Source organism: Perognathus longimembris, chromosome 13 (genome assembly GCF_023159225.1).
Source record: "Perognathus longimembris pacificus isolate PPM17 chromosome 13, ASM2315922v1, whole genome shotgun sequence".
Classification (NCBI taxonomy): Eukaryota; Metazoa; Chordata; class Mammalia; order Rodentia; family Heteromyidae; genus Perognathus; species Perognathus longimembris.
In genome coordinates, this window is record NC_063173.1 from 63,416,374 (window position 1) to 63,442,516 (window position 26,143).

Sequence of the window (26,143 nt, forward strand, 5' to 3'; positions counted from 1 at the left end):
CCGCCCGCCGCGTCTCCGCGCGGGAGTGAGTCGTGCTGGCCCGCCGACTTCCGCAGTAGCTTTCCGGTGTGACGGGTCCTCCCAGCGAGGGAGCGTCGGGCTGGGGTCCTGCGCCCAAGGGGTGGCGCGGCCAAAGCGTCTCCTTTCCCTGAACAGCCCTGCGGGCCTGGGCTCTTCCGACCCCGTCCCCTCGAGTCGGCCGGCTTAGATCCTGCGGGAGGAGGGGCGCCGGGCGGGAGGAGGGGGAGCCCCCCGGCGCCCGGCGGGACGAGCGGTGGCCCCGAGCGCCGGCAGCGCTGGTGGGCGCCGCAGCCCCGGTGGGGGAGGGGGACACCCTCGGAAGCTGCTTGGGACAAAGGCCCCAGGCTCTTTGTTTGAGGCTCCATCCCGCCCCCAGTGGGGCCCAGTGCCCTCCGGAACTGCCCGCCAGACGACCCGGCTTTGCCCACTGAGTCGGACTTAGAGCCGCTCCTCCACCCCTTCCCCGCTGTTCTGGTGGGAGAGTCAGAGGCTGGAGCCCCACGGCTATCTGCTCCGCCCCACTCGGATGCTGGGGGTGTGTGTAGGGTGGTGTAGTTCTTCCACCCCTTTGTCTCCCGTGCCCAGCCTCTTTTGAGGCCTCTGTGTCCACCCAGAAGGACCCTCCTGAGGCACTAAGTGGCAAAAGTTGAAGGTATGAGAGAAGGAACGAAGTTGGATATAGAGACTGGAGTAGGCCACTTCTAGGCCTCACTTTGATCCTGCAACAGTGGGAATGCCCCCTGGGGCTCCCTGGGATGGTCCACCGCTGAGGTGGTCCAGGAGGTGTGGCAATGGGGAGGGAAAAGTGAAGTTTCCATTTGTGTGTTAGGTAGGTGAATGCTAGCCATTGAGGTCTAAGGCAGTCAGGTCTACCCTTCACTGCTATTAGAGCACGGGCTCTGAGCCCCCAATCCACCAATCACCATTGACTAGGGAGGGGTTCCAGGAGTCTATGTGATCCATTGGTCTTTAGCTGGGCTAGCCCATCCCTTATACTTCTAGGCTGGGCTGGCCCAGAACTCAACTCACTCACTCGGGCTGGGTCTCCTTGGAAGCTTCTGTTAACAAACAGCCCTTCTCCTTCTGGATGCAGGTATCCATGGCAACAGGATAGAACCCATCTTTCCCTAGGCCTGCTAAAGGCTCAGGCCTCAGGTCAGTGTTGGTGGTGAACCCTTTGGGCTGGGGAGATGTGAGTGAGAGTCACAGGTAGAGTGCCATCACTTCTGACCTTTGCTCTAGGCTGAGAATTAGGGGGACAAAGAGGAGACAGCTGGTGGACACACTGAGAACACTCAAGCAACCAACAGCCCTCTCTCCTATGGGGTGGACACATACATGTGGGCCTCCTCAGTGACCCCTGGTGAACTGTTCACTTCTCTCTGACCCATGTAAGCTCCATGAGGTACCCATACCTGGGATACAAGGGCAAACTTGAGCCTACTTTCCCTCCCAGCTCCTGACCAACATCGAGCATGGTCCCAGAGTCTTCTGTAGAGTCTGAAGAGGAGCAGGTGCCCCTGGTGCCAGCAGATGGAGAGCCGGCCAGCAGTGATGTGGGGCTTCCAGCTGGCACACCTGCAGACACAGGGGATCCTTCATGTTCCCAGGACGCTAAGCCCTGCTCTGCACCGGTGGTCAACCAGCAGTAAGGAGGGGAAGGACAGGTGGCCGGCCTCCTGAGCTGGCCAGAGGACCAGGCTGGTTAAGCAGCAGGGACACTGGAATTGCAGGTTGGCCCCTGAGGCCCTGGACCCCCGAGCCCTGAAGCTGCTGTGGAAACAGAAAGAACTGGAGATCCAGTCACTGCGGTGGGCCCTCCAGAATGACCGGCACTGTCACATCCTACAGGAGGTGGCAGGGATTCCCCCGGAGAGGTCAGCAGTGAAATCCCCAGCCCAACCCAGCTTCTGTATGCCCCACCTTCTGGTTTCTGTCAAATACCAACCCCAACTGCTGAGCTAGTACTTCCTTGTTTCTAGCACTAGTACTTTGACAGTCTTTATCGCTAACATTTGTCCTTGCTTGATGAGGGAACCCCCTAGGCTGTGCTCTAATCTTAAACAAGTTTCTATGCTCTAAGTATAACCATAGCCCCAAGCATGTTGACCCCTCCTCAAACCTACCAGGGCACAAAGTGCCTTAACCTGCTGCACTGTAACCCTAAATCCTAGCCCACTCTGATGCTGACCTACCCTCAGGAACCCCCTGCCTGATCCAGAGATAGGGACTGCTGAGATGAGATTGCCTCTCTCCCTAGGAGCTACTGCGCTCAGGAAAAGTTCCTGCAGAACCGGGTCCAGAAGTTGACCCTGGATCTCAAAGCACAGAAAGAACAAGCCCAGCTGGTGAGGCGTTAGGAGCTGGGAGTTGGGGCAGGTCCCTGGCAAGTATGCCTAGGCTGGCCCTGGGAACAGGACAGCAGGTGGCTCCTCACTGGCTGGTTCTCCTGAGCAGGAGAAAGAGCTCTTGGAGAAGCAGCTGATGCAGACCCTCCACATGGTGCAGCAGCTGGAGGATGAGCTACAGAATTTCCAGAAGTCATGTCTTCTGCATCTGGCCCACTCCTCCTGGGTGGGCCGCATACTTCGGTCACAGACTGGCAGTGTGGAAGTGAGCTTGAGCCCCTGGGCTCCTCCTCTCTAGCCCTCTTTGGAGGCCATTATGCTGCTCTGTTGAGTGCTTCTGTTAGGGTTCCTAGCTTGCCCTCGGTCAGGCTGCCTCCACAAAGAGGAATCACGTGGCCTGCATTCCTGCCCACCTGGCAGAGGTGCCAATAAGGTAGAAAGGGATGGAGAGGTGCCATGGGGGGGGGTGAGGCGTCTTCCCCTGGCCTATGTCCCTTGCAGGTGATCACTGCAGAGACACTAATGGAACCCAGTGACTTCTCAGATAATGAACAGACTGGGGAGGTGAGCAAGACCCGCCCCCCCTCCCCCACAAGAGGCATTCCACTTGCTTGATGAGGCCTCCAGTGCCCTACCAGCGCCACATATCTGTTTCTTCCTGCCCAGGGTTTCCGGCTGGAGGATGTGGACTGGAATAGCATTGCCCGCCGATTCCCCAACCTCCTAACCAACATCAAGTCCAGTGTGGAGCAGAGGTAACTAACTGCTTTGGGCCGGGAGCCCCAGGGGCCAGGGCAAGAAGGAAGGCTTGGCTTGGCAGAAGTAAGTCAGATCTCCTTCTATCTTTAAGTATCCCTAAATAAGTCCTTTAATTCCTCCAAGCCTAGGCTTTAATCTGTAGGGTGGGTTCAAGATGAAGGAGCTACTGGGCCATTGTTACTTGCCACAGACTTGGGTGATGGCAGGGCTGGGGTCTGGGAGTCAGAGCACCTAGTGATCAGAACATGGCTCCAGGCAGCCCCAGGCCCGTCCGCCCCCGTCACTGGACACATGGAGCTTGGATTACCCTGACAAGCATCTGGAGAGGCCTGGCAAGAACCTGGAGTGGAGCTCTTTGCCCGTGGTGGGCACGAGCAGCTCAGAGGGCACCGACACTGACTCTAACCACTGCCAGCCTATCCTGCGTTCCCAAGAGCAGAAGGGGACAGGGTATCCAGCCCAGGCCACAGACTTGTCTTCCTCTGAGCAGATCCAGGCATGGACTGACAGCTTCAGCAAAGAGACAGAAGGTGGAGAGGGTAGGACTCCACCTCTCTTTAGGCCCTCAGAATCCAGCTGCCCCTGGGGCTAGAAGTGTGGCCTAGTGGTAGGGTGCTTGTCTAGCATGAGTGAAGCCCTGGGTTCGATTCCTCAGCACCACATATATAGAAAAAGCCAGAAGTGATGCTGTGGCTCAAGTGGTCGAGTGGGTAGCGTGCTAGCCTGGAACAAAAAGCACCCAAGGACAGTGCTCAGGCCCTGAGTTCAAGTCCCAGGACTGGCACAAACCCTGCTCTCTTGTCATGTAGCCCCCGCATGCTGCCTGTCTGGCCTCATAAGGTACTGTCCCCACATGGCACATGTGGTGCCTCCCTCCCTGAGAACACTCGTTTCTGTAGATCGCCAGAAACCTCACTCAGGCCCGCTCACCAAGACAGTCCTGAAGTCCTATGCAGATGTTGACCACCAGTGTTCTGGGCACCAACTGAGGTGAGGAGGTTGCCCAGCCATAAGCACACCTGCAGGAGGGCAGCCGTTTGGGTGAGCGCACTTGCTCCGCACTCCTTTTCTGCCCCAGCCAGGCCAACTGGTGCTTGAAGATTGCAGCCGTGAACTGCCGTGAGAAGTTTGTCCGCATCCTCAACCAGTCACTAGAGGAGACTGTGGACCTGGGCGGCTTCCTGCTGCAGCAGCTGGTGCAGAATTTCCCAGTGTGCATGTTCCGCTTCCCACCTGGCACCCTGCTTGCCCCAAGACACCACATTACGGTGTGCCCCATTGTCCATGAGCCCGTGCAGGCCCTCTCCAGCGCTCTGCCCCTCACCCAATGTCTCATGCCTTTCCCAGGTGTGGGGTGAGAGGACGCGATGCACCAAGAAGCAGCCTGCTGTATCCTTGGGCCAGGAGCCCTTCCACTTCCACTCCAGTCAGGCCTGCGTGACGCTGCTCCTAAATGCGGAGGGTCAGGTCGGTGCTGGTCCCAGTCGGGAAGGCTTGGGCAGGCCGAGCAGGGCAGGGGTTACTGATGTACCCCTGCTGGCCCTGAAGGTCCTCAGTGAGCACCAAGCCCCACACGATGTCACCCTGGGCTCCAGAACCTTTGAGGACAACATGGACTGGTCTATTGATTGTTTCCCTCTCTCTGAGGCTGGACTTGGGACAGACACCCATGAACAGCAGCGCTGGCCTTCATCCGTATGCAAGGGCAGAGTGTCGGAGTCCAGGTCTGGACGCCGGAAGCCAGGGTGGGCATCAGTCCCTCAGTCGTCCTAGCCAGCAAAACTTGTCTTCCATGTCCCCCCTGGGAGCACCCCCACCTCCCTAGGCCCTGCCTCGGCTAGAACCGCTGCCTTGCTCAGAACCCTCCTGTACCATGCCAGTCCCCTTCTCTTCCCAGATTGACCAGAATGCCCCTGTTCCACCAGGACTCTGGGCATTTTGCCACGGCTGAGCACTCGCAAGCCTTGCCACCCAGGCAGGGGTCTGGCACAGTGGGAAGGCACCAAGACTGGGATACAGAAGCTCCTGCCCACCATCCCTGGTGAGCATGGGCTGCAGCGGGAGGATGGACTGACCCTCCCTCTGTCATAGGGACCGTGGCTGGCCAGCCTGACTCCAGCCTGTCCCACACAGAGGCTGGGCCGCGCCTAGAGAACTGTTTGAATAGGAGGGAGCACAAGTTCCAGGTAAGTGTGTGCTCCTGCCCAGCTCCTTCCAGGTCTGCCCTTGCCCACACGGCTTCAGGCCCAGCTTGTTCTGCAGGTATGCCGGAAAAGTGTAGACCGGAGCTGCCCCATGGTGGCTTTGTCTGTGCAGAGCACAGCTGAGAGCAAATACGGCTTTCGCTTTCTCTGCTGCCCACCCATCACCACCGATGTATGCCGGAGGATGTAGGGGGCTCTGGCCAGGCAGGCAGTGCCAGCTGCATAATTTATTGAACCAACTTTGCCTACAAAGTAAACAGCATTTCTGAACACCTGAGTCTTGAAAATGATTTGACTGGTTCCTGGAGTATCGTGTTCCAAGAGGACAGAACCATCTTCTAACCCCTAACCTAGCAGGCAGGAAACCTACAAAGCCACTGAGGACGGGAGTTCTGGGTGTACCCTTGGAGGTCTAGGTGAACATCTTGGACCATGGGCAACAAAGAAGGTACTTTCAGGGTCGGGGGCATCCACAGAGCCCAGCTACCTCAGCCTGCCCACATCTTCCTTGCCACGGCCTCTTTAAACCTGTCCCTCCTTTCTGGGAAACAGATCCCATGAGAGGGGTGAGTAGGCTAGGCAATGGCAGGGAGCTGGGACTTCCCAACCCTCAGATCTAACGTGGGGTCTGAACTCTGATGCCCCTGGCTATCCCAAGTCCTGGACTTCTCTCCACCAAGAGGGGCCTCTCCAGTATCAGGCTCACCTCCTGTCCCTATGTCCACTAGATGCTGAGGAGTTCTGTGAGGCCAGTATCTTCATAGTGTCCTCAAGATCTTCTGGGCACCCCTCAGCTCCCAGTGAGGCAAGCCCGTCAGTGGGGCAGGGTTGGGGGCTAAGGGTGGGAATGGGCTGGAGGGATAGGATTTAGATGAGGTAGACAGCGGAGGCCTGGTGGCCTAGCTGCTGGATCTGTTGCTAGGTTTGTGTCTGGACACCCCTGGATTCGAGGGTCGGGGCCTGAGGACACCTCCAGGGCTCTCAGGGCTGTTACTGTAGCCAGCCTTGGACCCAGGCAAGGCCTGTCGACAGGGTTGGGGCCCAGGCTTCCCAGGGCTCGGAGCCTGCGCCCTCTAAAGGGCAGGTCAGCAGACCCCTCTGGAGAGCTGTTGCCTGAATTAGGTGGCCTTGGGTACTTGGGAGGAGTAGGGATCAGGTGACAGCACAAGGTCCTGGAAAGCCCTAGAAAGCAAGGAAAGAACATGTCAGAGAAGCCCTTCAAACAGAGGTTCAGCCAGGTGGGAGGTTCCCACCCAACTCCCTGTCCTGTAGCCTGGACATGGTGGCCAGGAGGGGGCACCACAGGCAAAAAGGGTTTCAGAGTTCATCCTGCCTTACAGGTGGCAACACCCCCCCCCCCCCCGCCCAGGCACACCCCTCTGTCCATTTTCTCTTTCCAGCTCCATGACTAGACTGCAGTGACTCCAGCCCCATGACTTCTACTACTTGGGCTGGCTATCTTTTGGGCAGCAAAGAGCCCACAAGATCTGGGCTCTGGCTTTGGATCATCAGATCCCACACCTGAGGGCCTGTCGCAGGCTAATAACTGCAGACCAGTTCTGAAGCTCATAGGCTAGTGTGAGGCAGGTGGCCAGGGCCACCTGGGCCTTCTGACTGGAGTGGGAGGCCCAGGTACCTCTTTGTCCTAGAGTGCCCTTGCGATCTCTCCTGCTTCCCCTCAAGTTTGGCCAGCTGTTCACTTCTGTCTCAGGGCCATTTTTCCACCCAACTGTCCAGACACTAGCCGGAAGGCACCAGAAGGGCAAAGGTTTGGCTGCTCTGTCCTCTGCCCATCCTTCAGAGAGGGTTTCTTTGCCAACCTTTAAGCCCTGCTCCTGTTACTCATGCCTGCAGCATTCCTCTCTAGGCCTGCCCACTACTGCTAGGTGAGGGGTCTGACTTAAAGCTGCAGTCTCTTCTGAAGCCAGTGACCTTGGAGAGAGCCCCTCCCTGAGCTCCCATTTCATCTCCTTCGTTCTGCACCCCCGAGTCCAGCACAGGTCCTGTCTGGGATGAAGTGACCCTGCCTTGGTCTTCCAACAGACTCCTGAGATGGGAGCACGCCCTGCTGTGGATATCCCTGGCCCCTCTGCCCCCCTCCACAGTATCCTCTTGTGGGGTGCCTCTCCCTCTTGTGTCTAGCCCAGGTGGCTCCCAGACCCCTGGTGTATGTGTATGGGGAATTGACTGGGATGGGCTCCACCCTCCCCAAGAGAGGACTGTCCTTTACAACCCCTCCCCAGCCCAGCAGAGGAGGAGCTGGGCTCCCATGTGCTCATCTCAGGCAAGGGGTCACTCGGCCTCTCGGGGGGAGTACCTGAGGTCAGGCTTGGAGGGCTGGGGGAAGTCTTGGGCTCAAACGGGTCCTCCTGTTCTTCAGAGGCCCTCAGTGGGTCCTGAAAAGCTGCAGCCCCTTTCTTCTGGGACACCTTCCTATGGGGGAGGGTACTGAAATGAGGAGGAGGGGCTGTAGTCATATCTGTCCTGAACACGGCTCCAAACGAGTGTGAGACATGTCAACTACATTGGATATATTATGGTCCAGTAGCTATCCAGGCAAGGTACCCCCCCCGACACACAGCCCAGGTACCCCCATGCCAGACAGGTCACCATGGCAGGGTTCACAGAGGAGGGGCACCAAGCTCCCTTGGCCCAAAGCCCAACCCTATCCAGGTTCACAGCTGCCTGTAAGATCAGGTCGTGGGGTGTAGGCTGGAGGTTAAATCTAGCTCTGGCAGCTACTCAGGGGTACACATGCCCAGGGAGAAAATGGACTGGTTTGGGGACCCTGGCCCTGGAACGGCTGCAGGCAGAGAATTGGGTGCTGGCCCACGGTGGAGGTTGGGGATCTGAGTGGTGGTCCACTCCAGGGGGACAGGTTCTGGTTGATGGCCCGCTGTGGGGGAAAGTATGCTAGGTGGTGGCCCCTTGAGGGAAGAGGGCCTCTGGGTGATAGTCTCCTATTGGGGAGAGCTCTGAGTGTTGGTTCGCTGTGGGAGGGCTGGCGTCCTGGCTCACCTTGGGGTGTGGGGAGGGTGTACCTGGCACTGGTGTCTACGCTCTCGCAGGCCTTTGGTGGGGTTCCCACAGAGGACTTGCCAAGCACCTGAAGAAGAAGCTGTGTCTGTGCCTGGTTTGGAGTGGAGGCATAATAGGGTTTGCCTTGGGCTGGGGCAGAGCAGTTACCGTGGGTGAGGTTGCTGGCATGGTCTCCCGGGACTGGGTCCTCAGGAAGCAGGCCTTCAGGCAGGTGTCCCCCAGGGACCAGCAGAGACAGGGACCACGGCTGGGTCTCTGACAGGGGCAGCACTGAGTCAGGTTTCTGCATGGTGGCTCCAGGGGAGTGATCTGTCCAGAACAGAACTAGAGGTCTCTGACTTGCTTGAGAGCCACAGAGCACATCCCTCTTACCTGAGAAACTGTGTTTTGAGGTTTGCCCCTCAGGTCTCTCTCCTTCCAGACAGATCCTAGGTTGCAGATTTTCCTCTCCTGCTGCAAATGCAGAGCCCTTGGAACACTATCCTGGACTGGGGCTAACGTGCATTGTTCGGGGAGCCCGGGGAGAATGCTGGGAGGGCCTGAGAGGCTTCAGGGTTTGTGGAAGCCTGTCTGGGTTACTGATGGACTCTGGGGTTCTGGGAGAGCTCTGTCCTCAGTGGCTAGTGGAGGCCTCTCCTGGGCCAGAGGCTAAGACTCAACAGCAGGGTCCACACATAACTCATGCCTTACCTAGCCGGGGCAGGAGACTGTCTAGAAGGCTGCTTTCCTTGATGGCCTCCTTCACCATGAGCCAGTCCTGGTTCAACGTCTGGGTGTCTGGCAGGTGTGTGTGTGTGGCAGGCATCTCATCCAGGGTATGCAGCTGGGGGATGAGCTTCCTCACTTCTGCCCTGTAGTTGTAGCCTTGGGATGCCTGCAGGGATGGGGGGGGTGGAGGGACAGCAGACTTGGGGCTCTTCAGGCCAGCGGTGTCCTCGGGCTCCCCCCTCACACCACCGTGGGTTAGGATAGAGGAGCCAGGGCCTTGATTTGCTGCCCACCTACTGACATCCTGGATGGGTTTTTCACCCACTCAGGATGTGACCCTGGTCCTGTGATGTCCTCCAGCCTGTGGTGCTGAACTTGGCTGTTGCTCGCTGGAGCAGCCACTGTGCTCTGGGTGGACGCTGGTCCAGCAGGAACACCCCCCACCCCCTGCAAGCAGCAGCCACTGAGGTGCACAGTGAGCAGGGTGTGTGTGGTCTGTGTGGGGTACATTCGTGTGAGGTAAGCAAGGGACGTGTGTGTGTGTGTGTGTGTGTGTGTGTGTGTGTGTGTGTGTGTGTGTGTGTGGTAGTTCCAGGAGTCAAGCTCAGTGAGGACAAGCACGGGCCACATGTGGACAGAGGTCCCTGGGCATGGGGGCCCCTCCCCAACACACATACTGGCTGGGTGTCCATCACCCACACCTTGTTGGAAGGGCCAGGGGCTGGCCTTAGGCACACCAAATTGCCCTCCAGCGTGAGCGTGGCCAGTCGTGGGCACAGCTGCAGGTATCGCACCTGCCCCAGGTCATCCACGCTGTTGCCCTCAAGGTCCAGCACCTCCAGCTGCTCGAGCAGGCACAGTGGGCTCAGGTCCGAGATGTTGTTGTAGGAGACATAGAGTTCCTGGGGGCCACATGGGAGTGTCATCCAGGGCCGGCTCCAGTCACCCACCCCTTCCCTTGAGTGCCACAGACCCACCTTCAGTGTTGGGAGGGAGCCAATGCCGTCTAGGTCGGTCAGGCCACAACGAGCCAACCACAGCACCTGCAGGCTTCCCAGAGAGGTGCCTAGGTCTCTGTGGAAGAGAGCAGCGCAGGCCTTAGATGGAGAGCCCTGTCTAGCCAAGCTGTCATCCATGCTGGCTGTCTCCGGGTACCAGGGGTGGTGACAGCTGCCTTCTGGCAACCTCCAGCTGAGGAAAAGTCCCCAGAGACCTCTCCCCTTGCTGTAATCTCCTGGCCGCAGCATAGTTAGAATACCCTCCAACTTACTTAGTCCTTGGAAGGTCTGGGTCTGGGTTTGGTCCTGGGGAGCTGCCTTCAAATGGACGGCTTAGCCTTGCCCTTCCTGTGGCCCAGTGCATCCTCTCCCATCAATCCTTGCTACAGTCAGCGTCTCCCTGCATTCCTCCACAAGCACCCACACCTGAGGACCTGTAGGATGCTCTTCATGAAGGTCCTGCAGTGCTGAGGTCACGTCCTTATGTGAAAGCCACCTTACCACACTCAGGCTTTGAGAGTAAGCACAATCGCTCCATGCTGGGCACTTGCTTCAGCTCCACCTCCAGCTCAGAACCTCCCTTGGCTTAGATTTCATCTACCATGCATCTGGTAGGTTTTTTAAATTTTCTACTGTTGCCTTAATCTGTGCTTACATAGTCTTTGTCCTTCAGTTACAAAGGGTCAGCCTTTATGTCATCTGTTGGTTTAAATGGCTTTTCTAATCACTTTCCTAGGCTGGAGTTGGTGTCTAGCGATTCTATGCTCACAGATGCTTTATCTCTTGCCTCTCGTGGACATTTGCTGTATCTGCTTGTTTGTTGGGGTGTGAGGTCTTGGATCATGCCCCCTTACTATCAAGCATGTATAGATACTTCTGGCTTTGAATGTTTCAGTGGAGAAATCTGAGGAAAGACTTAACCTTTTCACTCAAAAAAAAATAGTGTGAGGCGGGTGCTGGTGGCTCACACTTGTAACCCTAGCTTACTCAGGAGACAGATCTGAGGATCCAGGTTCAAAGCCAGCCCAGGCAGGAAAGCCTGTGAGAATCTATACTTCTGGCTTGCTGTGGCTCAGGTGGTAGCACTCCAGCCTTGATTGGAAAAAGCTAAGGGGCAGTGCCCAGGCTCTGAGTTCGATCCCCGGTACTGTCACATCGACACACATACACACTATTTTAAAATCATTATAGCACTTCTCTAAGTTTGCAGCAGTCAACCAAACAAAACAACAGAAAGAAACTTGCTAGTGAACACAAGCCCTGCAGCAGTGGGGCCTGTGTGTCTCTGCTTCCAGGGAACTCTGCCTTCCAGAAGGCTGGTGTCACCAGGCCCATGGCAATGAGATAGTGGAATTCTACTTCCAGAGGGCACAGGGAAGGGTACTGAGGACACTTGGTACAGTCGCTGCTCTATATGAAAGACCGGCATAAAAGTATTAAATCAAAATAGAATACAGTATGTATTTCTTCAGTGGATGAATACTGTACTGTACACAATGGAAACGCAGCACTCCAGTACCACTTGCCCAAGTTTGCCAACGTGAGATAGTACACAGCACACTTTTGGCTGATGGAATGAAAGGCGACCAACCACAGCACTCTGTTCTGTACCCTGGGCGCTGATTGGCTCAGTGGCCATAGCATTGGCCTGTTTGTGCTCCCTCACTGTGCCTACACATTCAGCATCTCTCCTTGTCCACTTCACGTTGATGTCTGATTGCTGCATGTAGTGTTGCTCAGTGGTATATTTGTGTGAAACTTTCATCAAAGAGTGAATTTATTTCAAGCCCTACAATGCTGCCCCAAAGTTCTACATCATCTAAGGCTTCTAGCAGTGAACCCAAGCACCAGAGGAAGGTGCTTACCATCAGAGAAAAGGTGGAACTTCTCAACATTTTAAAAGGAAAGTAAAAGCTACATGGCTGTAGGCCGCCACTACGGGATCAACCCATCTACTGTTCACTACGTAGGGAAAGATGAGAAGAATATTAGGTCTACAGCAATGATGACTTTTAACAAGACTGCAAAGAGGGTGGTCACTTCCCGCAATAAGGCCATTGTGAAGCTGGAGTCTGCACTGGACCTGTGGATAAATGACTGCAGGAAGAATAATATCTCGCTGGATCCCAACACCATCCGGTCAAAGGCCAAGAAACTTTATGATACTGTTTTGGAAAGCTGGGACGTTCACGACAGTGAGGAGGATGAAGAGGAGGATAGACGACGAAGACACAGCACCACTGGGTGCTTTTCCCACCAGACCAACCCCATTCAGTGCTATCAAGGGCTGGCTTGACAAAATTCAAGACTCTTAGGACTCAAGAATATTTCTCTGCATTGAGAAGCTGCCTCTGTGGGTAAAGCTGGAGCCGAGGAGTACGTGAACGACATGTTCAAATCATCAAGGAAGGGGGCTATGTGCCTGAACAAGTTTTTAACATGGATGAGACAAAAATCAGCAAGTGAAGAGGATGAAAAACAAGAAGAACTACGGGTCGGAGAAGAGGAGGAGGCTGGCCTAACACTTGATTGTATTGCAACCATGACCAGAATGGCCAGAGAACTTCAGTGAGTGGCTGAAGAATGGGACCCCCAAATGCGTTCACTGCACTTCACAAATACAATTGAGAGTGGCATGTCAGTTTATATAACTCTTCTCACGCAGAAGAAAAAGCAGCACCAGCCACTCAGCATAACTATGTTCAGCCCTCAGATGAAGCGATCCGTTATGCCTACACCTTTAGCAGAAGTAGAAGTTATGGCCCAGGGCAAAGACACGGCAGCACCTGTTCAAGTGCCTGATGAAGCGGAGCCTTCAGAAGCACTGCAGTGCTCTGCTTGGCTGTGCAGTGCGTTCATCTCGTCGGTATCACCTTCGCCGCCACCACCAGCACCGCACAGCTACATGATTCATGATCTTCATCATCCAAGTTGTACATACTTCACTGGTTTGAACCCACATAGAATTTTAAGTGTTGTTAAAATTATGTAGGTTTATGAGTGTAGAAAGTGCTTAAGAGCATATGGAGTGTTTATAAGAATGTGGGAAAGGTTAGTAAGAGTGGGAAGGATTTATAGGAGAGTGGGAAGGGCTTATAAAGCACACGCACGCACACACACACACACACACACATGCTGCTACTTTGTGGATTTTTACCCATCGAGGGGGTCTCTGGAACATAACTCCCACAATAGGCGAGGGATCACCTGTGATCCTAGTTCTCAGGAGGCTATAATCTGGAGGATCATGGTTTGAATCTAGACCAGGCAAAAAAGCCCTCAAGATTGCATCTTCATGACAGGTACTGATGCTTATGCCTGTAATCCTAGCTACTCAGGAGGCTGAGATCTGAGGACTGCAGTTCAAAGCCAGCCTGGGCAGGAAAGTTTGTCCAACTCTTATCACCAATTACAGAGAAAGTCAGAAGTGGCACCGTGGCTCAAATGGTAAAGTGCTAGCCGTGAGCAAAACGAGCTCAGGGACAGCACCCAGGACCAGAGTTCAAGCCCAGGACTCACAGAAAATAAAATTAAAAAGTCAGGCTGGTGGTGTGACAAGTGATAGATCACCAGCAGAGAGGTGAGACCTTGAGCTCAAACCCCAGTACCAGCAAGGAAAACAATTCATTCAGGACTAATGAGGTCATTCTGGAAAATGGACATCACTAGCACAAGTGGTATAAGACCAGAACAGCTCATGAAACAGTTCCTAATAGATTGACATGCGGTGGCCCTGACAATAAACAGGACTACAGTAGGTGGGGATGTGCTTGTCAGGCAACAGGAAAGTGGGCTCACTGTACAACAGAAAATAAAACTGGGTCCTGACATCCTGCCACAGCCAGACTTAACTTCATAGGTAAGCTAGGTTGAAGGCCTACAAAGTAAAGGATAAAACCTTAAAGAAAGCAACAAAAAAGTAGCCTGGAGCAGGGAGAAAATTCCCAAATAACATGCACAAAAGCACTGGCCAGGATTGATGGATTGGAAAAAAATTACAACAAAGGGATCTGCTTAAGTGGAGGGTACGTACCCCTGAAGCTGACACACAAAGGCTACAAAGGCACAAAGGCTAAAGAGTTTTGCAAAGTCTAAAATATACTCAGAATATACAGAAAATGCTTAGGAAGCAACAAAACCCACCTGGAAAACTGGTGCAGTGTGCACAAAGCAAGGTCTGACATCCCAAGCAAGGACGGCAATGCAAGAAATTGAGTACATGAGGCCTGTCCACTTATTATGGTTGCTGCTGTTCTTTTGGGGTGCTGGGGTTTGAACCTGGGGCTTCGCTCTGGTCAGCAGGTAGGCCTGATTCTGCTCTGGGGGCTGCTGCCAGGGCAACATGGTCATACTAGTTTTGCTTCTACCTCCAGATCTGCCATGTTTTATTGAATTCTTTTTTGATGTTTTATTGGATGAATAGCAATACAAGTAAGGAAATTTAAGAAAACAATTAACATGAGGTTGTCTAGTAACCTAGAAATAACTGGATATAGTACTTGGAGCCCAACTCACACACCTGAAGAACTTTCTAGAATTTTGGCTGGAATTACCTTATCAGAGCTTCCAGGCTCTGGCTGTGTAAAGCTAGAGATGTATTTCACAAGACTCCCTGTGCTCAAACCTCTTAGGTAGTCTGTTACTCTCTTGTCTCAGTTATTTCCAGTCCAATGAGAGCTAATTATTCAAAAGATTTGGGGCTGGGAATATGGCCTAGTGGTAGAGCGCTCGCCTCATAGACATGAAGCCCTGGGTTCGATTTCCCAGCACCACACATATAGAAAATGGCCAGAAGGGGCACTGTGGCTCAAGCGGCAGAGTGCTAGCCTTGAGCAAAAAGAAGCCAGGGACAGTGCTCAGGACCTGAGTTCAAGGCCCCAGGACCGGCAATAAATAAATAAATAAAATGAAAGAAGTAATTACAAACGCTAGTACTGCTTCCAAACAAAACAAAAAGGGAGAAAAAAGTGCCCTTTTCTGGGGCCAGTGGGAACCCTGTGGCTCACCAGCCACAGGGCCTGGCACGACTGCCTTGGGTACCCACAACAGTCGTGCACAGCATGTGTCTGTCCGTGTGGAGGTGAGAGAGGCTCAGGAGCCAGAGCCCACAGGACGCCTGGAGGTCAGGGTGCCTGTGGAGCAGGCTGGCCCAGGACCTGGCCTTGTCCTCTTCCAGGGACCACCTAGGAGAAGCCCCATCCCAGAAGAGACCCTGACACCTGGAAGGGAATATCTGCGGGTCCCAGCAGGGCCTAGTAGCACCAGAGTTTGCAGGGTCAGCGGCAGCGAGCTGAGGTCCAGACCCTGCGGCCTCCTTTCACTGTACTCCAGCCTCGCCCTCACTGCACTCCAGCCTCGCCCTCACTGCACTCCAGCCTGGCCCTCACTGTACTCCAGCCTCGCCCCCACTGCACTCCAGCCTCGCCCTCACTGTACTCCAGCCTCGCCCTCACTGCACTCCAGCCTCGCCCTCACTGCACTCCAGCCTGGTCCTCACTGTACTCCAGCCTCGCCCTCACTGTACTCCAGCCTCGCCCTCACTGCACTCCAGCCTGGCCCTCACTGTACTCCAGCCTCGCCCCCACTGCACTCCAGCCTCGCCCTCACTGTACTCCAGCCTCGCCATCACTGCACTCCAGCCTGGCCCTCACTGTACTCCAGCCTCGCCCTCACTGCACTCCAGCCTCGCCATCACTGCACTCCAGCCTTGCCCTCACTGCATTCCAGCCTCGCCCTCACTGTACTCCAGCCTCACCCTCACTGTACTCCAGCCTCGTTCTCACTGCACACCAGCCTCGTCCTCACTGCACTCCAGCCTCACCCTCACTGTACTCCAGCCTCGCCCTCACTGTACTCCAGCCTCGTCCTCACTGTACTCCAGCCTGGTCCTCACTGTACTCCAGCCTGGTCCTCACTGTACTCCAGCCTCGCCCTCACTGTACTCCAGCCTCGCCCTCACTGTACTCCAGCCTCGCCCTCACTGTACTCCAGCCTTGCAGGGTCAGCGGCAGCGAGCTGAGGTCCAGACCCTGCGGCCTCCTTTCACTGTACTCCAGCCTCGCCCTCACTGTACTCCAGCCTGGTCCTCACTGCACTCCAGCCTCGCCATCACTGCACTCCAGCCTGGTCCTCACTGCACTCCAGCCTCGTCCTCACTGTACTCCAGCCTGGTCCTCACTGTACTCCAGCCTCGCCCTCACTGTACTCCAGCCTCGTCCTCACTGTACTCCAGCCTGGCCCTCACTGTACTCCAGCCTCGCCCTCACTGCACTCCAGCCTCGCCCTCACTGTACTCCAGCGTCGCCCTCACTGTACTCCAGCCTCGCCCTCACTGCACTCCAGCCTCGCCCTCACTGTACTCCAGCCTCGCCCTCACTGTACTCCAGCCTCCTCCTCACTGCACTCCAGCCTCGCCCTCACTGCACTCCAGCCTCGCCCTCACTACACTCCAGCCTCGCCCTCACTGTACTCCAGCCTCACCCTCACTGTACTCCAGCCTCGCCCTCACTGTACTCCAGCCTGGCCCTCACTGTACTCCAGCCTCGCCCTCACTGCACTCCAGCCTCGCCCTCACTGTACTCCAGCCTCGCCCTCACTGTACTCCAGCCTCGTCCTCACTGTACTCCAGCCTGGCCCTCACTGTACTCCAGCCTCGCCCTCACTGCACTCCAGCCTGGCCCTCACTGTACTCCAGCCTCGCCCTCACTGCACTCCAGCCTCGCCCTCACTGCACTCCAGCCTCGCCCTCACTGCACTCCAGCCTGGCCCTCACTGCACTCCAGCCTCGCCCTCACTGTACTCCAGCCTCGCCCTCACTGCACTCCAGCCTCATCCTCACTGTACTCCAGCCTGGTCCTCACTGTACTCCAGCCTCACCCTCACTGTACTCCAGCCTGGTCCTCACTGCACTCCAGCCTCGCCCTCACTGCACTCCAGCCTCGTCCTCACTGCACTCCAGCCTGGCCCTCACTGTACTCCAGCCTCGCCCTCACTGTACTCCAGCCTGGTCCTCACTGTACTCCAGCCTGGCCCTCACTGTACTCCAGCCTCTCCCTCACTGTACTCCAGCCTGGTCCTCACTGTACTCCAGCCTCGCCCTCACTGCACTCCAGCCTCGTCCTCACTGCACTCCAGCCTGGCCCTCACTGTACTCCAGCCTCGCCCTCACTGTACTCCAGCCTCGCCCTCACTGCACTCCAGCCTCATCCTCACTGCACTCCAGCCTCGCCCTCACTGTACTCCAGCCTCGCCCTCACTGCACTCCAGCCTCATCCTCACTGCACTCCAGCCTCGCCCTCACTGTACTCCAGCCTCGCCCTCACTGCACTCCAGCCTGGCCCTCACTGTACTCCAGCCTCGCCCTCACTGTACTCCAGCCTGGTCCTCACTGTACTCCAGCCTCGCACTCACTGCACTCCAGCCTCGTCCTCACTGCACTCCAGCCTCGCCCTCACTGTCCTCCAGCCTCGTTCTCACTGCACACCAGCCTCGTCCTCACTACACTCCAGCCTGGCCCTCACTGTACTCCAGCCTGGCCCTCACTGTACTCCAGCCTCGCCCTCACTGCACTCCAGCCTCGCCCTCACTGTACTCCAGCCTCGCCCTCACTGTACTCCAGCCTCGTCCTCACTGTACTCCAGCCTGGCCCTCACTGTACTCCAGCCTCGCCCTCACTGCACTCCAGCCTGGCCCTCACTGTACTCCAGCCTCGCCCTCACTGCACTCCAGCCTCGCCCTCACTGCACTCCAGCCTCGCCCTCACTGCACTCCAGCCTGGCCCTCAATGCACTCCAGCCTCGCCCTCACTGTACTCCAGCCTCGCCCTCACTGCACTCCAGCCTCATCCTCACTGTACTCCAGCCTGGTCCTCACTGTACTCCAGCCTCACCCTCACTGTACTCCAGCCTGGTCCTCACTGCACTCCAGCCTCGCCCTCACTGCACTCCAGCCTCGTCCTCACTGCACTCCAGCCTGGCCCTCACTGTACTCCAGCCTCGCCCTCACTGTACTCCAGCCTGGTCCTCACTGTACTCCAGCCTGGCCCTCACTGTACTCCAGCCTCTCCCTCACTGTACTCCAGCCTGGTCCTCACTGTACTCCAGCCTCGCCCTCACTGTACTCCAGCCTCGCCCTCACTGCACTCCAGCCTCATCCTCACTGCACTCCAGCCTCGCCCTCACTGTACTCCAGCCTCGCCCTCACTGCACTCCAGCCTCGCCCTCACTGCACTCCAGCCTGGCCCTCACTGCACTCCAGCCTCGCCCTCACTGTACTCCAGCCTCGCCCTCACTGCACTCCAGCCTCATCCTCACTGTACTCCAGCCTGGTCCTCACTGTACTCCAGCCTCACCCTCACTGTACTCCAGCCTGGTCCTCACTGCACTCCAGCCTCGCCCTCACTAGACTCCAGCCTCGTCCTCACTGCACTCCAGCCTGGCCCTCACTGTACTCCAGCCTCGCCCTCACTGTACTCCAGCCTGGTCCTCACTGTACTCCAGCCTGGCCCTCACTGTACTCCAGCCTCTCCCTCACTGTACTCCAGCCTGGTCCGCACTGTACTCCAGCCTCGCCCTCACTGCACTCCAGCCTCGTCCTCCCTGCACTCCAGCCTGGCCCTCACTGTACTCCAGCCTCGCCCTCACTGTACTCCAGCCTCGCCCTCACTGCACTCCAGCCTCATCCTCACTGCACTCCAGCCTCGCCCTCACTGTACTCCAGCCTCGCCCTCACTGCACTCCAGCCTCATCCTCACTGCACTCCAGCCTCGCCCTCACTGTACTCCAGCCTCGCCCTCACTGCACTCCAGCCTGGCCCTCACTGTACTCCAGCCTCGCCCTCACTGTACTCCAGCCTGGTCCTCACTGTACTCCAGCCTCGCCCTCACTGCACTCCAGCCTCGTCCTCACTGCACTCCAGCCTCGCCCTCACTGTCCTCCAGCCTCGTTCTCACTGCACACCAGCCTCGTCCTCACTACACTCCAGCCTGGCCCTCACTGTACTCCAGCCTGGCCCTCACTGTACTCCAGCCTCGCCCTCACTGCACTCCAGCCTCGTCCTCACTGCACTCCAGCCTGGCCCTCACTGTACTCCAGCCTCGCCCTCAATGCACTCCAGCCTCGCCCTCACTGTACTCCAGCCTGGCCCTCACTGTACTCCAGCCTCGCCCTCACTGCACTCCAGCCTGGCCCTACTGTACTCCAGCCTCGCCCTCACTGCACTCCAGCCTCGCCCTCACTGCACTCCAGCCTCGCCCTCACTGCACTCCAGCCTGGCCCTCACTGCACTCCAGCCTCGCCCTCACTGTACTCCAGCCTCGCCCTCACTGTACTCCAGCCTGGTCCTCACTGTACTCCAGCCTCGCCCTCACTGCACTCCAGCCTTGCCCTCACTGTACTCCAGCCTCGCCCTCACTGTACTCCAGCCTCGCCCTCACTGCACTCCAGCCTCGCCCTCACTGTACTCCAGCCTCGCCCTCACTGCACTCCAGCCTCATCCTCACTGTACTCCAGCCTGGTCCTCACTGTACTCCAGCCTCACCCTCACTGTACTCCAGCCTGGTCCTCACTGCACTCCAGCCTCGCCCTCACTGCACTCCAGCCTCGTCCTCACTGCACTCCAGCCTGGCCCTCACTGTACTCCAGCCTCGCCCTCACTGTACTCCAGCCTGGTCCTCACTGTACTCCAGCCTGGTCCTCACTGTACTCCAGCCTCGCCCTCACTGTACTCCAGCCTGGTCCTCACTGTACTCCAGCCTCGCCCTCACTGCACTCCAGCCTCGTCCTCACTGCACTCCAGCCTCGCCCTCACTGTACTCCAGCCTCGTTCTCACTGCACACCAGCCTCGTCCTCACTACACTCCAGCCTGGCCCTCACTGTACTCCAGCCTCGCCCTCACTGTACTCCAGCCTCGCCCTCACTGCACTCCAGCCTCATCCTCACTGCACTCCAGCCTCGCCCTCACTGTACACCAGCCTCGCCCTCACTGCACTCCAGCCTGGCCCTCACTGTACTCCAGCCTCGCCCTCACTGTACTCCAGCCTGGTCCTCACTGCACTCCAGCCTGGTCCTCACTGTACTCCAGCCTCGCCCTCACTGTACTCCAGCCTGGTCCTCACTGTACTCCAGCCTCGCCCTCACTGCACTCCAGCCTCGTCCTCACTGCACTCCAGCCTCGCCCTCACTGTACTCCAGCCTCGTTCTCACTGCACACCAGCCTCGTCCTCACTACACTCCAGCCTGGCCCTCACTGTACTCCAGCCTGGCCCTCACTGTACTCCAGCCTCGCCCTCACTGCACTCCAGCCTCGTCCTCACTGCACTCCAGCCTCGCCCTCACTGTACTCCAGCCTCGCCCTCACTGTACTCCAGCCTCGCCCTCACTGTACTCCAGCCTCGCCCTCACTGTACTCCAGCCTCGCCCTCACTGCACTCCAGCCTCGTCCTCACTGTACTCCAGCCTCGCCCTCACTGTACTCCAGCCTGGTCCTCACAGCACTCCAGCCTCGTCCTCACTGTACTCCAGCCTCGCCCTCACTGTACTCCAGCCTGGTCCTCACTGTACTCCAGCCTCGTCCTCACTGTACTCCAGCCTCGTCCTCACTGTACTCCAGCCTCGCCCTCACTGTACTCCAGCCTCGTCCTCACTGTACTCCAGCCTCGCCCTCACTGTACTCCAGCCTGGTCCTCACTGTACTCCAGCCTCGTCCTCACTGTACTCCAGCCTCGTCCTCACTGTACTCCAGCCTCGCCCTCCCCGGGTGAGGCCAGGCACTTACCTGAGCGAGGTGAGGCGGCTACCATTCAGCTTCAGCTGGTTCAGGTTGGGGAGGTGCACTCCTGTGAAGAGTGGGGAGAGACTGGTTTGGCTTTGCACCCCTGCCCACTTCTCTGACTTCTCTGCTCATTCACCTAGTGATCTCCACCCCAAGCATCCCCCCACCCTTCATTACCGGTCTTCTCCCTCTCCCCCAGGCCTGTGGTGTTGGGGTCAGCTGTACCTTTAAGGGGCCACAGCTGACCTCGGCCTGTCCCTCCCCTTCCTGTCTTTAACAGGAAGAGTAGCCCCTGTTCCTGGGGCTAGCACATGTGCTATGGCAGAGGGGTACCCCAGGGGCCATTCTTGGGGGGCTGGACCTCTGCCCACAAAGGAAGTCTCCTGACATCACTTGAGGGACAGCTCCTTGGGACCAATCAGGGGCCCCTCTCTTGTGCCCGCCTTTGGGGTATATCTGGGAGGCTCCTCATTTGAATAAACAGAAGCCCTAGAGGTTTTCTCCAGGGGCCCATGCATCCATGTCGTTCTTGGCGGTTTTGGGGCACCCTGTGACCACACGCCACCGAGGCTACCTGTGGCCATTGCTCCCACGTGAGAGCAATAAAGGACCACCCAGGAAGGGGTGGACAAGCCCCTTCCCCCCCCCCCAAGCGAGGGGAAGTAGAGAGAGAGAGCCCACACTGTGGTCCCTCTGGCCCCCTGAATTCTGTGGGGGCAGCCCGTGGCTGAGAAGGTATACACATGGACAGGACTATACAGGCTGTCCCTGGAAGGCCACAAGCCCATGAGTTCCAGAACTCAGCTTGGAAAAGAGAGTCAGACTGGGGAAGATGACAGGGTCCCCTGGGCACCTGGGGCCCCAATGGCAGTCTGTGTGGGTACATAGGACTAACACCAGATCTCAGCAATGTCACTATCTAGCCTGGCCCAGTCCCAAGGAAAACTCATGTTCGGAGTGCTTCTTCGGGTGGGGCACTGTTCCTGTAAGACAAGCTCTGAACCACAGAGGACAAGTGCAGCATGGATTCCTGGGTCCTAGACACCACTGGCCGGACCTGGTGGCAGGGCTTGAGGGAGAGCAGATGGCCCCGACCTCACGTGTGCACAGGATGGCTACACTGGCCTGTTAAGGACGTAACAGAAAAAAACAACAGAAAACAAGCCAAACCAAGGTGGGGCAGGTTTAGCTTCACTGTAACCAGAGAAATGCAAACAAAACCCACGAGGATCCTCGACAACAATATTCTTTCCTGTTGGCTGGTGAAATCTGAATAGCCCTGTGGCACAGATAAGAGTCCTGTGTCTGTGTCATTTCCTGATTTTGATCATTGCACTGCATTTCAAGGAAATTCCTCCCCACTAGGAAATACATACTGGAGAATTAATTGACATGAGACATAGCATCCATGACACTCAAACAGATCAGAAAAGCAAGCTGCCCAGTTGTATTTGTGTGCGTGCACATGTGCGTGTGTGCGGGAAAGAGCGATGAGGCCTCAGGCCATCATCATGGAGACTCTGGGGAAGGGTACGTGGAGAGATTTGTGCCATTCCTCTATGTCCTTACATTTCAAATTATTTCAAAATAAGCTCTGGGAGCCCCTAACACCAGGCTGCGTAGGGCACTGTTTTAGCGGTGGCTACTTTGTGCTGTTTGCTGGTGTTTGGGTGAGGCCCTTCTGGAGGGCAGTTTGAATTATGGATGACGGGCTAACACCTCCGCCTCAGTGCTGGGGGCCCAACCCTAAGGAAAGACATGCTGTCCAGGGTGCCTGCTGGCTTGATTTCTACAACCAAAATGGAGAGGTGGGGGCTGTGACAGTGGCCTGGGATGACTGTGACTCAGAGGTGCTCACCAAAGTTCCCCAGGCTGTTTTCACGGGTGTCCACACACATCTCCAGCACCCGCACCATTTGGAGGTCATCCACCTGGGCCAGGGCCTGCTGCAGAGATCAGACAGGGAGTCACTCCCTAACAGCTTCCACCATGCTCCTAGCTGCAAGACTCTATCAGGTGCCCACTGGCACAAGTCCCCCACCTCACCTACGTTGGATTGGGCCATGACAGCTTGGCTGGGGGAACTTGGGTGAACATGGTATCTGGAGGTTGTAACTGGCTGGGGGCCACTAGGACCAAGCCTGCCCCTAGAGTGACTGGGGGCCAAGCCTGTCCCTTGAGTGGCTGGTTTTACAGATGGAATCTTCAGATCAAACCCAACAATACAGAGTCCAGAACCCATCCTGCTGAGTGGTGCCTGGCTTTAACCTACCTCAGGCCCAGTGACAGCATGCATACATGTGCAGGGCTGGGGCCTACTACTCTACCTGTTGTCCTGAGTCTCTAGGACAGGGCCTTCTTTTTGCATGTGTCAAATGAAAGCAAGGGCTCACAGGACCCTAGGCCTTACCCGCTGTGGGATTAGTGGGGAGCTCGGGGTACTCCTGAAGGTTCTGTATTGGCAGGCTGGATCTATCATTCTTTTTTTTTTTGGCCAGTCCTGGGGCTTGGACTCAGGGCCTGAGCACTGTCCCTGGCTTCTTTTTGCTCAAGGCTAGCACTCTGCTACTTGAGCCACAGCGCCACTTCTGGCCATTTTCTGTATATGTGGTGCTGGAGAATCGAACCCAGGGCCTCATGTATATGAGGCAGGCACTCTTGCCACTAGGCCATATCCCCAACCCAGGGCCTCATGTATATGAGGCAGGCACTCTTGCCACTAGGCCATATCCCCAGTCCTGGATCTGTCATTCTGAGGGAGGACCTGGGTGGTACCTGTACCGCATTTGGGTCATCTCGGTGGCAAGTCTTGGATGCTAGGGAAGTTAGGTTCTGTGGAAACTTCTGAGTCTCAGGGCTGTGTCCAACAGTGAGATCCCATTCCATAGCTTTTGAAAAGCCTACACTTGCTGTTATCCTACAGGCCCAGTAAGCTGAGGCTGAGTGAACTGTGGCCCAGGGAGGGGGGGCATGGAGTAACACTAGACTTCCAGGGGAGACACTCCCACAAGGAACTCCACACAGATCTCCTAGTTCCTGATACTTTGGGCCTCTGTGTGTGTGCTGTGAAGTTCACACATGAGGGAGGGTCCTCTCTGTTTAAGACAGTGGCCTTGGCAAGTACATATGGAATCCCAGCCTGCCTCAGGCCTTGACCCTGGGGTTGCTGATATTTGGGGTTTTATAGGGTCTCAAAGGTGAAAAGATGGGCTGGGAATGTGGCCTAGTGTTACAGTGCTTGCCTAGCATGCATGAAGCCCTGGAAAAAAGCCAGAAGTGGCGCTGTGGCTCAAGTGGTAGAGTGCTAGCCTTGAGCAAAAAGAAGCTAGGGACAGTGCTCAGTCCCCGAGTTCAAGCCTCAACCTCAAGACTGGCCAAAAAAAAAAAAAAAAAAGGTGGAAAGATGTAAGGCCCTTTGTTGCAGGGGCTGGAATGAGAGCAGGCTTGACATCATCAGTCCTCAGGATGCAGGCTCCTATTGCTGTGCCCCTGGCCCCTGATACTTACCAGTCGGGCAGGAGACAGGTGCTCCTTCATTAGCTGCTCCCTGTGGATGCTTCCATGGCTGCCCAAGCCCTTGCTGTGTGGGGAGGGGTTGTGCTGGCCCTGCCAGCTTAGCTCCCGTACCCGGACATTGACTGTGCCAGGCAGAGGTCCCTGGGATCCATCCCAGGCTGGGTCCATCCACATCCAACCTGCCAGGAGAGGAAGAAAGTAGGGCCTTCTACTTTCTACTCTGTCTCCTATCTGTGCCCAGTGAACACCCAACACAACCCTGACAGAGCCTGGCCTGGTCTGAAAGTCCTCCCCTAGCACTGGCTCAAGTCCCCAGCCTGGACCCACACCCTCCTTTTGTTTCCCTTTGTTTACTTTGGTGCCCACAGTGCGTGCTGGCTCCTGGACCCACCATCTGGGGCCCCACATGAGCCCAGGGGTCCTGCATCAGCTGCCTGCTGTCATCAACAGCGTGCTGCTGCTGCTGCTGCTAGGTTCCTGGAACGCCCTGGGTCCTGGGTGGTGGGCTCTTCTGGGCCCAGGACCAGGGTTTCAGGTGTTTCGTTTACCCCCTCTGCACAGGCTGGCCCCACACCTGAAGGTAGCAGCTGCTTTGTGCTGTGGGTCAAACATCCGGGCAAGGAGGCAGCATCAGTCCAAGGGTGACACCTGTAAGACAGTGTATGGTTAAGGCCCTAGCCGGGTCACTGGGCCCAGTGGCACCTAGACTGGGCTGCTGGCATGGAGCTTGGTCTTGAGTGCACAGGGGACCTGGCCCAGCTGATTTGGAGGAACATCGAGCCAGGTTGTGACCTAGGGGTCCATCTGGGTCACCCAGTGCAAGGGGACTTGATTCTCATCCAAATCCTACTTCTTCCATCCCAGAAGGGTGTCCTGGGTCTGCTGCTCTGAACCATCTCCTGTAGACCGGCCTCTTCTGCACCCTGTCCCTCTGAGCCCTTCTGCAGATCTCTGGAGAAGCTTGCCTGGGGTGCCACTGCCCACCTGCACTAGGCTCCCTGGCTGTTGCTCCTGAAAGACACAGAAACCTGTGCTGGGCCCTAGACCCTAGACTCAGGATCTCTGGGCTGCAGCTAGAATTCTTTTTTGTTTTTGCTTGAACTCAGGGCCTGGGCACTGTCCCTGGGATTCTTTAGTTCAAGGCTAGCACTCTACTTGAGACACAGTGCCACTTCTGGCTTTTTCTGTTTATGTGGTACTGAGGAATCAAAACCAGGGCTTCATGCATGCTAGGCAAGCACTTTACCACTAGGCCATATTCCCAGCCCACAGCTAGAATTCTGACCAGAACAGCCAACATCCTTTCTCCTTGGCCACCTTGTTACCCTCCATCTTTTTATGTTTTGGTTGGTTGTGGGCTTTTTGAACTCAGGGCCTGGACACTATCCCTGAGCTGTTTTGCTTCCCCCCCCCCTCAAGGCTAGCACTCTACCACTTGGAGCCACAGCTCCATAGGTTTTTAGGTGGTTAATTGGAGATAAGAGTCTCACAGACTTTCCTGCCTAGGCTGGCTTCTTTGAACCGTGATCCTCAGATCTCAGCCTGCTGAGTAGCTAGTATTACATGTATGAGCCAACAGTTCCTGGCTTCCATCCAATTGACTGACTCCTTCCTTATTCCTGTGCTTCCTATATGCCCTTTCCCAGGTTTGTTTCTCTGATGATACAGAGCCTTTCCACACTCCTTCCAAGGTAATGGTTTATTTCCTATTCAGGTGAATGTATATATTGCTCCAAGATATGTTCTTACCTGCCACCTACCTTTCGCCAATCCTATTAA

At 56.4% G+C, this 26,143-nt stretch overlaps 2 protein-coding genes across 8 annotated transcripts; one reads left to right on the forward strand and one right to left on the reverse strand.

The window, feature by feature from the left end:
- Window positions 1–6,070, forward strand: Lmntd2 (lamin tail domain containing 2). 4 transcript variants are annotated; one of them, XM_048361117.1, is made up of 15 exons: window positions 1–66; window positions 1,115–1,176; window positions 1,478–1,669; window positions 1,755–1,898; window positions 2,282–2,369; window positions 2,479–2,634; window positions 2,871–2,933; window positions 3,036–3,124; window positions 3,384–3,667; window positions 4,028–4,118; window positions 4,207–4,396; window positions 4,476–4,873; window positions 5,054–5,169; window positions 5,262–5,314; window positions 5,391–5,528. In XM_048361117.1, the coding sequence occupies exons 3-15, from the start codon at window positions 1,497–1,499 to the stop codon at window positions 5,520–5,522; spliced, it is 1,977 nt and encodes a 658-aa protein (XP_048217074.1). In that variant the 5' UTR covers window positions 1–66; window positions 1,115–1,176; window positions 1,478–1,496; the 3' UTR covers window positions 5,523–5,528. The 4 variants fall into 4 exon arrangements, with proteins under 4 accessions (XP_048217074.1, XP_048217076.1, XP_048217077.1 ...); XM_048361119.1 differs by lacking the exon at window positions 1–66 and having other exon boundaries at window positions 542–1,669; window positions 4,476–4,595; window positions 4,677–4,873; window positions 5,391–6,070; XM_048361120.1 differs by lacking the exon at window positions 1–66 and having other exon boundaries at window positions 542–1,669; window positions 3,384–3,658; window positions 4,476–4,595; window positions 4,677–4,873.
- On the reverse strand, window positions 5,540–25,382 carry Lrrc56 (leucine rich repeat containing 56). Of its 4 annotated transcripts, XM_048361124.1 has the most exons (11): window positions 25,215–25,382; window positions 24,939–25,012; window positions 24,356–24,543; window positions 22,707–22,794; window positions 20,852–20,912; window positions 10,057–10,153; window positions 9,781–9,981; window positions 9,062–9,245; window positions 8,374–8,680; window positions 7,650–7,765; window positions 5,540–6,514 (listed from the first exon to the last, which is right to left on the reverse strand). In XM_048361124.1, exons 3-11 carry the CDS (start codon window positions 24,536–24,538, stop codon window positions 6,168–6,170), a joined length of 1,584 nt encoding a protein of 527 aa, XP_048217081.1. In that variant the 5' UTR covers window positions 24,539–24,543; window positions 24,939–25,012; window positions 25,215–25,382; the 3' UTR covers window positions 5,540–6,167. The 4 variants fall into 4 exon arrangements, with proteins under 4 accessions (XP_048217081.1, XP_048217079.1, XP_048217082.1 ...); XM_048361125.1 differs by lacking the exons at window positions 7,650–7,765; window positions 24,939–25,012; window positions 25,215–25,382 and having other exon boundaries at window positions 6,315–6,514; window positions 8,351–8,438; window positions 8,519–8,680; window positions 24,356–24,846; XM_048361122.1 differs by lacking the exons at window positions 7,650–7,765; window positions 24,939–25,012; window positions 25,215–25,382 and having other exon boundaries at window positions 8,351–8,680; window positions 24,356–24,846.
- Window positions 25,383–26,143: the final 761 nt, after the last annotated feature.